Genomic DNA, 15,042 nt, shown 5'->3' with positions numbered 1-15,042 from the left:
ATCATCTGCCTCCATTTAACCATATCCTCTAACCTCAGCATCCTTTTATCAATGTATTCACTGTCCCTCCTCTAAACATGTCCAAACCATCTCAATCTGTCTTTCCTGGCCTTTTCTGATATATAATGTGCTAAAAACTGCTATAGTTACTGCACAGTACTTAATGAGCACTATCTCAAGTAACTACAAAATTACTTCTGTTTTAAACTGAAGTACATTTTGTGAATTATACTTGTACAATAAGTTGTACTGGTACTTTAAGGATCTTAGTACTTCCACCTGCTGATATCTGTATATTTGAGTTTATAACCAATAGTAAAAATGCAGTTTTTCAGTCTTTCAAGTAAGTTTGAGTTTCTCTGTCATGTGTTTGGCATGTGAAACTGCAATTGAATAATTTGGGTGCTTTATAATATGTGGAGATTGTGGACATTGTTTTTAAGATTCAGCAGCAACCAACAATCTCACTGCAGTTTATTCAGAAAATGGCAGTTTCAGTAGAGACAATAGTTTAAATGCTGCAGCTCAAGTTACCATTAAAACCTGCAGTAGTGTAGCAGGAGTACCGCTGAGTATAAAGTACACTTATCAACACACTAGATATTGTAGTTATCGAAATAGGTCAGAGGTCAAGGGAGACACGTGATCAAATCCTCTGTCTGTGATTGGCTGAGACTGAAGCGATTTAGCAGCAGGGCAAACGTGACGGTCACTTTTGTTTGTGCGAGCTTTGTGTTGCAACGATGCTGGTCAACAAGGTAAGCTTCTTTCTATGAACTATAGCTCATCTTTCAACCTGTTGTAGTTGAGACAACCGAGGTGGTGACGGTTTGTTGTCCTTTCGACCTACATTTCTCCCCTTTCGATGGAGGCTAACGAGCCAAAGCCAGCCGCGTCACAAACTAACGACGCTAGCCTGTGTAGTTAGCAAACGATCACAACAGAAAAGACATATTTATAAAGGGTTTCTGAAGTTTGTGCTGAAACCTTACGAAGATATTTATTTCTGTTTGTGCGAAAAGAGATTCAAAGTGTGGGCTTTAAAAGAAGCAAGTGACGTTTAGGGATTTATATATGTAGCAGCCCTTCAACCCTGGGGCCAAGAACAACTGGCAGGTTTAGAGAATTATATATATATATATATATAAGAAATATGTGTAGTAAAAGCCCTATGTGTTTTTATTAAAGTGTGGTCCTGCTTTGGTTAAATGTAGATGCTTTGTACATGGAATTAGGTCATGTACTTCATATCTAGTCCAAACCTAAACAAACTTTGGTGTAGTGGGTTTTTGATGTGGAAAGCTCCATCCATTAACTATAACCGCTTATCCTGAGGCTCATGGAGGGCCACTTGACAGTCAGCTGATAGGTACACTCTTTGTTATAGGGCTGAGGTATCGAGACTAAGATCTGCTGGCTTACAAAGAAGAAAATGTATGTCGGAGGCCTTGAGAGTGAGAATCTGAGACCATTTAAACACACAGTAGCGCCAGATAGGGCGAGGTTAGGTTCTGATTAAGGGTAAACACATACATGTCTCCACAGGGAAACAGACTTATGTCCTCTTGAACCTGCTCCCGAGTCTTGGGATCTCTTGCAGACTTCGGGCCTTTCCACGTTTCTCTGAATTGTTCAGGTGCTGGATGCACATCAGCAAGTTCTAATGGCAACAGATTGAGCTGTAATAATTATTTGTATCTGCTTTTATTCATAACATATTTGTTAATTCATTATTTATTATGTGTTTACTGCTGTAAGAGAAGTAGCTTGTTATTTTACTCATGGTACAGATCAGAAAGGGGAGTAAAAGATCATGAAGAGAACAATAATTCTTATGAATGTTGACTAGGTGCTGTGTTTCTCGGGTATAAAGACTTTAATGAAAGGCGGTCTTGTGTGTTGGATCTCCTCAGAGACTGTTTCTCCCATGTGTTCTGAGAGGCAAAATAAGAGCTAAGGGACTGGAATAACTTCAATTAAGGAACATATAAGCAAATAAGGAATGTAATGCTGGTCTAATATGGTCTAGATATGTTACAAAAAAGGAAAAAAGAGCATGTTTTCTACAAATAGAATAGGTTACATAAATGTGAAGTTGTGCTTTAAACAGTCCTTACACTCACTCTCCCTGAGAAATTAACATGGTCTAACTCATAATTGCCTAACTTTTTATAAAACAGTAAAAAGTGTTGTGGTGTCTCATTTTAAATTAATTGTATGTTGCTGATTTTTTTTTTTTTTTTTTTTTTTTTTTTCCCCTGCATCAGGTGCTCAGAACCAGTTTGCGGTCTGGGATCCGGCTGCAGAGCTCCACCGCTGCTACCAATGTTAAGGCATCCTCCAGTGGCCATGCATCATCCCCTGGTTTCTCATTTGGTGAGTATGATATCGAATCTTTACATAACTGCTAAGGATATGTTTACATCTGTGTTAGAAACAATACTCATATGCCCATATGTAAACCAAAATAGTCTGGTTATTGTATTTTTTCCTCTGGCTGTGGAGCAATGTTGTGGTGATTCCAGTGGAGGACAAAACGCACAGTGGTAGCAAAGTTGAGGTTCAAGAACATTTTATTGACTCTTGATCAAGATCTGAATCAGCTTATCAATTCTGAATTCTCTGGAAACCCTCAAATCTTTGAAAGTAGCTGGTTTGGTTGGGAATAAAGACAGTACTGTTTATATTTCAATCAGCACAGTAACAGGATTCAACTGTTTATATAATAAAAACATAACTTGATATTCAAAAATCTAGCTCCTCATCAGTTGAATAACCACAGCTGGTAATTTTTGTTTATCTATTGGCCAGTTACCAGAATAGCATGACTCTGACACTAATAGAAACTGGTAATTAATGAACAAACCAGCACTGAAGTGATATAGGGCGTTCACTGTGTATTTCATCAGTAAAAACAATATGAATTCTATTTTGTATTCTATTCAAGGATTATGAATTAAACAAATTGCTTGTGTGTCATTTTTTGCTAATGCCTGTAGTGTCAGAAAGAGACTACATGGATAAAAGATATAAGCATAGAGTGAAGAAATGCTTATAGTAACCAATAACTTTTTTGATGTAGCTATGGTCTTGTAAGCACTGTTACACACAGACATGAGAAATTTCAGTATTTTCTTTAAAGTGTCTGTTGAAGCCGTTTGCCATAAGTCTCGCTGCTTTGTCCCACAGAGCTGACGGATCAGCAGAAGGAGTTCCAGCAACTGGCAAGGAGGTTTGCACGTGAAGAGATCGTCCCTGTCGCAGCTGCTTATGACAGGAGTGGTGAAGTGAGTACAATCCAAGCTGCTAATGTGTCATTAAAATGAGGCTGACATGTCACAGCATGTTAAACTGGTTTGAAAGTAATTATTTTATTTATTATTTGTCGTCTTGCAGTATCCTTTCCCACTCATCAAGAAGGCATGGGAGCTCGGTCTGATAAACGGTCATATTCCACAGGAGTATGGTATGTTACTACATTGCTTGTTGATTATTTTACAATTACCTGCCGTAATTTGAACCTTTGCATGACATTTTTCTGTGTTTGGCCAAGCACCTTAACTCATGCCAGTTTTTAGTTTAAAGCTGATGGTCTAAACTGTAGCCACAGTTGAACCATATTGCATTTGTTGTGTGTAATAGCTCCTCTGTTAAAGTGCTTAGTCTGGGCAAACCGGCTGCCTTTTTTTTGAAAATGTTGCAGGAAACCCTGTTAACTGTGTGTCTTTTTGGTCTCAGGTGGAATGGCCTTGTCAAACTTTGATACCTGCCTCATCACAGAAGAGCTGTCTTATGGGTGCACAGGAGTAGGCACTGCTATGGAAGCAAACTCTCTGGGAGTAAGTTGTTTGACCGGGGTAGTTAGTGATTCAGTAGCTCATCACCAGTTTTTAAGAGTAACAAAAAATTCACCACTGTGGCTGCCCCCAAACCTTACAAGTCTTTTCAAAATGTATTTCCCTTTTTATTCTGAACAAAATGAACAAAATATAATATTACAATGAATAAAAATATCTGTTTTTCCAATGCAGCAAATGCCTGTTATTCTTGCTGGCAGTGATGCACAGAAGAGGAAATACCTGGGAAGGATGACTGAGGAGCCTCTTATGTGTGTAAGTATTTCCAGAAGATCATTACAGTGATCTGTGGTGGTGAGTGGTGAGTCTGATCAGACAGTGTTCATTCCTGTGTGGTGTGTTCTTGGCAGGCATACTGTGTCACAGAGCCAGGGGCCGGTTCCGATGTGGCTGGAATCAAGACCAGAGCTGTGAAGATGGGCGACGAGTACGTCATTAATGGGCAGAAGATGTGGATCACAAATGGTGGAAAAGCTAACTGGTGTGTACTCACTGCCATTACTGAGAGTATGTGGTACACCTAACACAACAGATTCACAGTGTCTTTATTTCACTTTTTAGTCTGAATGTGTGTTCTACACACTTTTTTTAATTCCTTAGGTACTTCCTCCTGGCCCGCACTGATCCAGACCCCAAATGTCCAGCCAGTAAGGCTTTTACTGGCTTCATTGTGGATGCTGACTCTCCAGGAATTCAAATAGGAAGGAAGGTAAATATGAATATGAATACGTTTTAAAACACTGTATCAAAGCAGGGGATTTAGCTGGTGAGGGGAAGACAAACTGATTTTTCAAAGTGTCAGTTACGTAGATATTTGCATGAAAGGGAACAGTGAAGCAGGTTTATCAAGCTGTTTGCTGAGTAAAACCCAGTAAGGTCTACAGAGTTTGTTTACTCCCAACTTCTCCACATAAACTTGTTAAACCTGCTTGGAACAACCCCCTCATTGTTCTCAAATGGACATATGGTTCATGCCTTTTTGTATTTATATTGTCTTGAATAATACATGAATGTTTTGGTTTCACCTGTAATCTTCACTTAAAGCTTTTAAAATCTCTGTGAAACATGGTTCAGAATTCTGTTTTCTGTATAAAAACATCTGCAGAACACTGACAAATTATAACCTGGGTAACAGTGCAAAAAACTGACCAGTGCAAAAAACTGACTTATAACCTCCAAAGTAGTTTTAATGGATTCAAGTCCAGGGATGTATGGGGCCACCAACCATGAGATAATATATCTTTGTACTTGTTTTGTGCTTGTAGGAGATGAACATGGGCCAGAGGTGCTCTGATACCAGAGGCATCACCTTTGAGGATGTAAGGGTTCCGAAGGAAAATGTCCTGATTGCAGAAGGAGCTGGATTCAAAATTGCCATGGGTGCCTTTGACAATACTCGGCCACCAGTAAGTGTCCTAGCTGTAGATGAACTGGACTGAACATCAGTGATACCCACATCCCACGTGGGTATCAAATGTGGTGGTTATCTAATGTTATATTGCATGCAATTACAGGTTGACAACATTTGATATTCTTGTTTGAATGGAGGGGGTACCTGTGTAACATGATCTTGTTAGTGTTAAGTTAAGGGTTGTTAGTATTAATGTATCTAGGCTAGTGATTGTTTCCAAGTCATTTTTTGTGTTTTAGTCAGTGTAAAAATACTTTATTAGTCCAGTTTGACTAGGAGGAGTTTCTGAAGGCTGGTGCAACGTATTTTGCTGCCATAATGCAAAGTATTCATGTTTATGGCATCTGCTAGTGTCTTTTAGTTTTTTTGGTTTGTTTTTGTTTTCTTGCAGCCAAAAATGCATCTACACTTTGCAAATGAAATAACCATGTTTATCTCATACACACTGATCATCGTGTCTTGACTTACTGTTGACTGATTTCATTACTGTAATGCAGGTGGCAGCAGGAGCAACAGGCCTGGCACAGAGGGCACTTGAGGAAGCTACCAATTATGCTCTGGAAAGGAAGACTTTTGGCAGAGTTATTGCTGAGGTTTGTTCACAGACATGTTTTTGAAGTCATCATCAGAAGACCAGATGCTCTGATGAGCTGATATTTTAAAGTTCCATAAAGTAAGTTTTACTCTAGAAAACTGCAGGTACACAGTGACAGTGTGACAGTTATTGCTGTACCTGTCATGACTGAACTATCAGGTGATAACTTATGTGTACAGTGTTAAAAGTACAAAGATGAGTACAGAATTGACAGACTCCTCCTGTTTAACAGCACCAGGCTGTGTCCTTCCTCCTGGCTGAGATGGCGATGAAGGTGGAGCTGGCCAGGATGGCGTACCAGCGTGCTGCTTGGGAAGTGGACCAGGGCCGTAGAAACACCTATTACGCCTCCATCGCCAAGGCCTTCGCTGGAGACATTGCTAATCAGGTGGCCTCTGACGCTGTTCAGATATTTGGAGGCAATGGCTTCAACAGTGAGTACCCGGTAGAGAAGCTGATGAGAGACGCCAAGATCTACCAGGTGAGTTGGGATGTTCTGCATCTAATCACTGCTGTGGGATACATTATTTGGCAAAAATTAATTTTCTCTTTCAAATTTTCCTTGTAGATCTACGAGGGCACAGCTCAGATCCAAAGACTCATCATTGCCCGAGAACTCCTAGGAAGATTCAAGAAATGAGCTCTGCGCACCTGATTTCTCCTCAATCAAATGCACTTCATTAAAATGTGTCTCGAAACAGTGCCAGTCAAAAGTTTTGACACAAGTCTTGAAAATGTTTTTGTCTTCGGTTTTAATTTATAATTAGAAACAAAGTAAAGCCATTGAATCAGAAGGCATGTCTAAACTTACGACTTATACTGTACTTGTGTTCCTGGAAATAGATCTGGCCTTTTGAATATAGTGCAGAATGTTGCTTGCCTTACTGTCATACTATCCTGCTTTGGTTTTTTCAGACTGATCCAGACCCACAATTAGTAGACAGCAGTCCATTTTTCAAATCAGAACACCTGTCTAACCTGTCCAAGCGTTTTCCAGATGCAGCTTAGAAATACAGGCTTATCAGAGGACGCTCTCTTTTCAGCCTTCACAATGACACAATCCCTTCATTTAAATCTTTAATGGAGCCATCAGGCGATCCTTGTCATCAAAATGCCATATGATCATGTCCCATTTACCAGGTATTTGCATTCAGGTAATCTTGTAAATATATCACATAAAATGGACTTTTTAAAGCTTCCCCTGCAGGTAGAAAATCTGATCTATTAGGCACAAACTCAGCAGCATTTGATTGTAGCCTGGACGTACAGTTAATCTCAGGACCTTACAAAAAATTATTTTGCATTATCCTGGTATATTGTTCAATGATCCTTCATGTCTGACTGTGAAGTTTTTTTGTACAGTTTGTTGTTTGAGGACAAGTTATTGACAAGAAGTTTGACTTTTGTCTCATTGTGGGAAGGGTGAATTGTTTTCAGCCCGATTGTCAAACTTACTGTGTTCCCATTGTGATTTTGGTTTTACCCTCCATTCTGATCATATCAAGGCAAAGATGATGATATGATTATTGTCCAAAATGACCAGTTCATGCCTTATTTTCTTTCATGCCTTATTTTCTTTCTAGCATTTGAGTGAGACTGTTTACTCACACCTGTTAACCTTCTGTGCCACAGGAAAAAAATCAAGCATAGAAAGCTATTCTTCAGACTTAATCAGTGTAATGTTTGTGAAACCAGTTTAATCTGGACCTAAACAACATTGGACTGTGTGTAATTAACAACTGTAAAATTGCATGTTGCATGAAAGTGGTTTTCTGCCTGATCAGTGTGGCTGTCACTGCTAGATGACCTTTAATATAGAGACATCAGCTTTACACTTCAGTGCAGTGAATCGCTGTGGATGTCGAAAGTATAACGTCCGATAGTTATGATTCAGCTGTCATTGTAGCATCATTTTTTGTGGACTTTAACCATCAAAATTACACAGTGGTGTTTCATTTTGAGGTTGGAAAAATTAATAAAAAAAAACCAAAACCAATCAATGGTCTGTGTGGTTTAGTGACCTTAGGGGAGGGTTAAGAAATATTTAGACTCACAGACTCACACTCCAAGCAGAAGGGGGCAGTGATGCGCCTAAGACGCTGATTGCCAACGCTCATCAGAAGCAGAAGAAGAAAAAGAAAATCAGCAAATGAAGAAGAAGGAGGAAGTGTAAAGCCCTATCATGCTAACATTTTCATAATGGTAACTGGTCTATTATTGTAAACATTATTAGTAAAAGTAGTTTACTTAGTTTAGAGTTGTGTTAAAATTACCCTTTTCCCATTTATTTAAAAATTAGTATCGTGCTAACCTCTAATCTGTGAAAACATGTAGCTAGCTAGCATCAGTGTTAGCATGTCGCTAGCTTGTCTCGTTGATAGCACAAACTGTATCAACAGTAATAACTGAGCCATTTAAACACATAGAGCGAGTTAACTCGGTGTCAGGTTGGACAGGGGAGGGGTACTGCTGTCGGTAATTTGTGTGGGCTGTTTTGTCGGGTTTGTGTAATGTGTATTGACAGGGGACCCAAGTGAAAGATGTCACCATTAAGCCTGATGCGCCCGGCGCGCTGCTGCTGGACAAACACGCGGACTACATCGCAGCCTACGGCTCCAAGAAAGACGACTATGTGAGTAAAAGCAAACTCAGAGGGTTTTCAAAATGCTTCTCTACTCTGGTCGACACGGACGGTTCTTTTGTGCGAAGGTGTAGCGCCACAATGTGAGACAATCTGGATTAGAAGCTTCTGTCACAATTGGTGTTAATGTAGGAGTTTAATAACTGATGAATCTGTGTTGACACCAGTGTCAGAGTCAAATAACAGGTCTGCTTTTTTTTCTGCTCAGCTATTTGTAAAATACAATTTGTTTACTGTTCGCTGGGCAAACAGTTGAGCTTAATGTCTTTATTTTGACATTTAGGATATAAATCTTCAGTTTACTCTATTTACTGATTCCCCTTATTCTACACTCTCATTATTTTAGCTTGTTCATCATATAAACAGAGGTGTTCCACCTAAACGTGCTCACTCTATGATACAGTAAACAATCCTGAGCTGTGGGTCATTTGTGTCTAATGCTTGTTCAGGAGTACACGCTGTCTGAGTACCTGAGGATGAGTGGTATCTACTGGGGGCTGACTGTGATGGACCTGATGGGACAGCTACCCCGCATGAACCAGCAGGAGATCGTGGACTTCATCAAAGCCTGCCAGCATGAGTGCGGAGGCATTAGCGCCAGCATTGGACATGACCCCCACCTGCTGTACACCCTCAGCGCCGTGCAGGTGACTTCTGAGCCAGTCGACATTAAATTTGACAGATCGCTGCTTGTTTCTGTAGGATTTTTTTGTGTGAGAGGTAGGAATTAGGGCTGCAGCTACTGACTGTTTCGTTATGGGTTAAACTTTGACATTTTAGAAACTTCAAAATTAATCAGAAAAACAATCAGCTGATTAATTGGTCATTAAAATGATTATTAGCAGCCCCAAAGTCCAATCTCTGTACTTTCAGTAGTTACCTGAGCTGCCTCAATGTCTCAGTTTATCTGTTTATATTAGGTTTGTGGAGTAACCTGATTCCTATAGAACTGTTAGTCTTTTCTGTTTTTCACTATTTAATAACTATAACTTTTTAAATAAAACTAATCTTCTTTAGATCTTGTGCTTATATGACAACCTGGATGCAATTGATGTGGACAAAGTGGTGGAATATGTTAAAGGACTGCAGCAGGAGGACGGTTCGTTTGCAGGAGACAAGTGGGGTGAGCAGGGTTTATTCCAGTTCATGTCATCTTAAGAAACATTTCCTCCTTAAAAAGAAATTAATAAACACACTGATAAATATCAGGCAACACACTTTATATCTTACTGTTATCAGTGTGGGTATTGTCATTTGTTTACATTCTAGTTTGCTTTAAATATAATAAAATAGCATTACGCTGGTTTGTTACAATTAGTTGTTTATCTTTACAGGAGAAATAGACACAAGGTTTTCCTTCTGTGCTGTTGCTACACTCGCATTACTGGTATGTTGTGTTTTTCCTCACAGGTTTTTATCATTAAGTATGCATGCTTTGTTGCCAGTTTATTAGGTACGCCTAGCTAAAAGTAATACCACATCAGTTTCAACAAAAACTGAGCAGGATTTACTGCATGACTGTTGGATTAGATGGCATTAAAGCCTGGCGTAACTAATAAACTTGCAGCAGTGTCTGGTTTGAAGATGACTCTTGGTTTTCTCCTCTTTCTAAGGGCAAAATGGATTCGATAAATATTGACAAAGCTGTTGAGTTTGTCTTATCCTGTATGAACTTTGATGGCGGTTTTGGCTGCAGACCAGGTTCAGAGTCTCATGCTGGTCAGGTGAGTTCACTGACCAAGTACTCAGGTGAGGGTGTAACGCAAATGTTATGTGAGTTTCACTTTCGATCTTTTTCTTTTTTTTTTAAACAAAACCAATTCTGAGTTAAAACTAAAATTGAAATTGGAAGCAATTTGGTGTTAAGCTATTGGTTCTTACATATTCAGACAGTTTAATTACAGTTCATGCATTAAAAAATGTGAGGCTGCAGGATGGTCTCGAGGGAGTGAGGCTGACTCATAACCGAGAGGTTGTCATTTCTCAACAGTAACACTTTGAGATGTTCTCACTCTGGAAAGGTGCTAATGTTACATTTGCACACATCTCAAGCAGTGCCATGTATTAATAAAACCCCTCTTCCCTGTGCCCGTCAGATTTACTGCTGCACTGGCTTCTTATCACTAACTGGTCAGCTGCACCAGGTCAACGCCGACCTGCTGGGCTGGTGGCTCTGTGAGAGGCAGCTGCCATCTGGGGGCCTGAATGGACGACCTGAGAAGGTTTGTGATTTCCAGAGGTTATTCTGGGGAATCGAATGCCACCTCTTCTCGGTTTTACCCTCCAGCAAAACTGGACAGTGATCCTGTTTTTTCATTCTAACATTAACATGTCTGGTCTCAGGGGAAATTTAGTTAGCAGAATTAATTATGGATGCAAAATTAATTAGCAGCAGCAGTTCCCATTCAGAGTCATACACTGTTGTTAACTCAGTACAGCTAACAAATTACATTACATTATATTAACGCATTTGGCTCAATATTTTTTTTGCTGCCATAGTTAATGAAAGCTTAATGTATGAAACAAAGATATACACGTACAAAGGGAGCCCGAGTTCACATTTCATGCCTTTCTGATCACTCCTCATATTGCAGTCTTTAAGTACCGTTCTTTTATCACTGTAGAGAAAATATTGTTCAGTGTTGCTGTTAATAGTAGCCACAGTTCATCAGGTGCTTGTCAGTCTCCAAAGGTAAACATGAAGAGATGCAATGAGGACAAAAAGCAAGAAAGGTGAAAGATTTTTTTAAAAAGTAGTTTTTTGTTTGTTTTTAAATAATTCGACCTTACCTGTAGATAATTTTACCTTAAAAAGTTGACAGCCAACACCATGCCTGCCCTAACTTAGTTGCAATTATTAAGGGTAACCGATGCTAATTGTATTATTTCTGCTAGTTACGTTTTCTTTCTCACAGCTTCCAGATGTGTGCTACTCGTGGTGGGTGTTGGCATCTCTGAAAATCATCGGCAGGATTCACTGGATTGACAAGGCCAAGCTGCGGACGTTTATTCTGGCCTGCCAAGACGAGGAGACAGGAGGATTTGCTGACAGGCCAGGTGACATGGTGAGCTGTCAAACCCAAAAAAAAATCTGTTGCAGTGAAAGATGTGAGTAATTTATGTGGAATTGACTTGTAGTTGTAAGTCAGCAATTTGTTTCTCATCTGATAAAACATGAAACTGTTATGTTTTATCAAATGTACCGTATGTCTTTCCATTTAACTTTCATCTACCATCACCTGCAGTGTTTCTGTTAGCTTTAGCATGAAGGGTGCGTTTGTTTTAAAGTCCTGTGAAACAGCAGTGGGCGGTGTGTTGTTGGTCACTCCATGCTAACTTGGGGATCCAATGTTCCAGAAATGATCAGTCCTAGACTTTGTGATGAAACTGAGACAGGGAGCCCAGTGACAGCACATTAACAAGTGACAGTCTGCATAAACACTATTCCAAAATGTGGGTGAACGTGTTTTCCAGTTTAGCCTCCGATACTGTGTCCGTTCCACCAGTGATTCTGGATTTTGACAGAATGTCTGGATTATGATTCTGAATTCACCCCTCCTGCATTTGAATTTATGACACAAACTTCATTAAGTTAAACCAGCAGCTCTTTTCTCGTCTTGGATGCGATCACGTTTCTTACATTGTGGAAAGAGGACGCCTGAGGTTCTGTCTTACAGTAAAAATTTTCTTAACTGCCGTCGAGCCTGAAAAAAGAAACTTCGTTTGATATCATGACAGATTAAGGACCGAATCATCATTTAGGAACACAGTGCTTGCTAAACAAGGTATGTAAACACCAGTAATGTGACAAAACATTTGTCGCTTGGTGCCAGAAAGAATGAACACCTGGACACTTAATATTTGTGCCTTGATTACAAATGGACCGTATGGGACTTTTACTGATGGCATCTACGAGTTGATAAATAGTGTCTCTTTAAAACATTTTCTGCTCTAATAGTTGGTGATTGTCTTTCTAATTAGAATGGCTTCAGGATACAGTTAGATAAATAAACTATTTGCATTTCCAATTTTATTTAATTTTAATGTCTTTTGTTTGGCTGCATCGTATTTTTTTTTTTTTTTTTTTTTTTACCCTTAAACAGTGTTGCAGTTTTTTTTATAGTGTGCTGTTATATTAACCACAGCTATTAGTGGAGGACAACATACGTCTTATTTTGTTTTTGCATCTGTCACTAATTGTTCCCCTCCCTTCTCTGCAGGTGGATCCTTTCCATACTCTGTTTGGAATTGCAGGTCTCTCTCTCCTTGGAGATGAACAGATCAAGCCAGTGAATCCCGTTCTCTGTATGCCTGAGGACGTTCTGCAGAGGGTCGGCCTGCAGCCGGACCTCCTCAGCTAGCTCTCACACACTCACACACTCACACACTTGCATTTCTATCTTTTGAGGACACCAGGACACCATAATGCATTCCCTTGACCCTCACCTCGACCCTAACCCTTACTGTAACCTTGACCATAAAACCAAGTCTTAACCCTCAAATAGGAGGCTGAAAAAAGTGAGGACTGGAAAATGTCCTCACTTTGACAGAAATATGCTGAAAATGGTCCTCACAAAAATTTAAGTAAACACACAGACACACACACACACCATCTACCATAGCTGATTTTGGCTAGGACCATCACACCTCATAGCTAAAGTCTACATATACTTTTTAGAAGCAGCTTTTGGTCTCCACTCACTAAGGACTAAAAGTTAATGCAGTTCTGACTCATTTCCTTTGAGCCTTTCTGTCTTTAAACCCTCAACCACTCATGATTGTCGAGTTAGTTTTCTCAGGCTCACTGCAAGAACAGCAGTGGTTTTGAGAAGTGGAAATACACTGTTGATGAAGGAATGGAAAAGAAATGTTTTGAAATTGACTGAAAAGCTCAGACATTAAACAACATTCCTTAGGTGTTTCACTTGTTCAGTATCTCTGCATGTCTTAGCTTTTTCTTGCTCTCATCACACTTGCAGCTCTGAGTTACTTAGGAAGGTATTACAGTAACTAGTTTTTCTTGCCAGGGACAGAGCAGAAGGCACTATTCTGCCTTATTTGCTACTTGAACAACAGGAATATTCTGTAGATTTAACGTTGAAAGAGTAGAAGGATTATGTGAGTAAGAGCCAAATTCAGCTGAGGGAGATGAAAGGTAAATGTTAGGTTTGCTTCTCCATAAAACATCTGACCACACCTGTTTGCTTTCTCATCTTTCTGAACCTTTTAATACACTTCCACTTTCAAACAACAATAACTATCCTCATCCTGTTGACACCAGAGCAGTGGTACTAACACTGTGGTAGTAATAATCCTCACAACTATTTATTTAAATCCTCATTACTCAGTCCAGCTCTGTTAAGCTGCTTTGGGCAGAGGTGTTAAATCTGCCCCCTCACTGTGTAAAATCATCAAATATTCCCAGTGTTTCACATCTTCACATGATTGCGTGAAATGGGTTTTAGGAGAATTAATATTTTTTTGTGTTAAACGTTTTTTTTTTTTTTTTTTTTTTCTTTCAGAAATAACTCATGTTACAAATATTGTATATTGTTGCCTGACTCAATGAAAATGTTACTGGTCATCAGATGTTCAGTGTGACATTATTACACGAGTGAAATAAATCTAAGTCTGATCTTTAGCCCACTCATCGATGCTGACTCTTCACTAACAGATAACGAGCTCAGTAAGAAATCACAGGTCTGTTTCCTCCTCTTCTGTAAAGCTCTGATCATCCTGTCTGAAGAATGATTTGAAACACTAGATGGCAGCGTTACAGTTTAAAATACGCTCATGTTGATTGAATACATACGACACTACACTCAGAAACATCCTGGTAAACCTTAGTAGTTTATGGCACTTTAAGCAAAATGTGACTACACTGTTTAAGGGTTAAGTCACTGAGAAATGTGTGAATGTGAAACTACAGTGAGATGGAAATATTAAGGTGTATGTCTTCGCTACCTAGTTGTAGCTTTACTAAGTGCATCAATATGATTTTTAGATTTACTGTGTTCTGTAAAAGGCTTTTTTTATTTTTTACAGCTGCACCCAACAGTCATTTTTACTGTGCGTTCACCAACTGATTATTTTCTCAAGTAACTGATTGTTTAGCCTATAAAATGTCATTTAATAGTGAAAAGTACCTGATGCATGTTGCTATGGCAAACTTGTTTGGTGCAACAGTTGATACAAATTTAACTTAAAAAAAATCTGATATTAAGATTTCAGAGCTTGGAATCAGTGTTTTTTTTTTTTTTTTTTTTTGTTCTATAAATTAAACTATGAATTGATTATCAAGATTGCTGCTGATTAATTTTTTTGACTAACGGGTTAATTGACTTTCTCATGCGCTGTAAGATCTATATTGATTCATGCCATTGAGGCTGTTGTAATTATGCTGGCACCCCAGAAATGCCACTAGTGATATTGTATGAGAAATTGGGCTTCGTAGCAGTGGCATATTGCAATATTGCAGAGACGTAAAGATTAATGCACTCTGGGTAGTTAGAGCGAGGTAATTTTCTCCTTCATGTAA

At 39.1% G+C, this 15,042-nt stretch overlaps 2 protein-coding genes across 2 annotated transcripts; both read left to right on the top strand.

Annotated features, from left to right (window-relative positions):
* The first annotated feature begins 661 nt into the window (after positions 1-661).
* Positions 662-7,791, top strand: acadm (acyl-CoA dehydrogenase medium chain). The gene is made up of 12 exons (XM_026314558.1): positions 662-758; positions 2,268-2,376; positions 3,190-3,287; positions 3,397-3,466; positions 3,739-3,839; positions 4,032-4,112; positions 4,208-4,338; positions 4,458-4,566; positions 5,123-5,263; positions 5,766-5,861; positions 6,096-6,344; positions 6,432-7,791. The coding sequence occupies exons 1-12, from the start codon at positions 744-746 to the stop codon at positions 6,501-6,503; spliced, it is 1,272 nt and encodes a 423-aa protein (XP_026170343.1). The 5' UTR covers positions 662-743; the 3' UTR covers positions 6,504-7,791.
* A 163-nt stretch (positions 7,792-7,954) lies between these two features.
* On the top strand, positions 7,955-14,145 carry rabggtb (Rab geranylgeranyltransferase subunit beta). Its single transcript, XM_026314503.1, has 9 exons — positions 7,955-8,065; positions 8,388-8,495; positions 8,954-9,151; positions 9,522-9,627; positions 9,839-9,891; positions 10,118-10,228; positions 10,601-10,726; positions 11,420-11,569; positions 12,725-14,145. Exons 1-9 carry the CDS (start codon positions 8,063-8,065, stop codon positions 12,863-12,865), a joined length of 996 nt encoding a protein of 331 aa, XP_026170288.1. The 5' UTR covers positions 7,955-8,062; the 3' UTR covers positions 12,866-14,145.
* Positions 14,146-15,042: the final 897 nt, after the last annotated feature.

This window comes from Mastacembelus armatus, chromosome 17, assembly GCF_900324485.2.
Source record: "Mastacembelus armatus chromosome 17, fMasArm1.2, whole genome shotgun sequence".
Taxonomy (NCBI): domain Eukaryota; kingdom Metazoa; phylum Chordata; class Actinopteri; order Synbranchiformes; family Mastacembelidae; genus Mastacembelus; species Mastacembelus armatus.
Note: the sequence above shows the minus strand (reverse complement) of the source record. Positions and strands in the feature narration are given on the sequence as shown.

Coding starts and splice junctions, on each gene's coding strand:
- rabggtb (XM_026314503.1), top strand. Junction 8,496..8,953: donor GCTCCAAGAAAGACGACTAT/GTGAGTAAAAGC, acceptor ATGCTTGTTCAG/GAGTACACGCTGTCTGAGTA. Junction 11,570..12,724: donor CTGACAGGCCAGGTGACATG/GTGAGCTGTCAA, acceptor CCTTCTCTGCAG/GTGGATCCTTTCCATACTCT.
- acadm (XM_026314558.1), top strand. Junction 2,377..3,189: donor ATCCCCTGGTTTCTCATTTG/GTGAGTATGATA, acceptor TTTGTCCCACAG/AGCTGACGGATCAGCAGAAG. Junction 3,288..3,396: donor CTTATGACAGGAGTGGTGAA/GTGAGTACAATC, acceptor GTCGTCTTGCAG/TATCCTTTCCCACTCATCAA.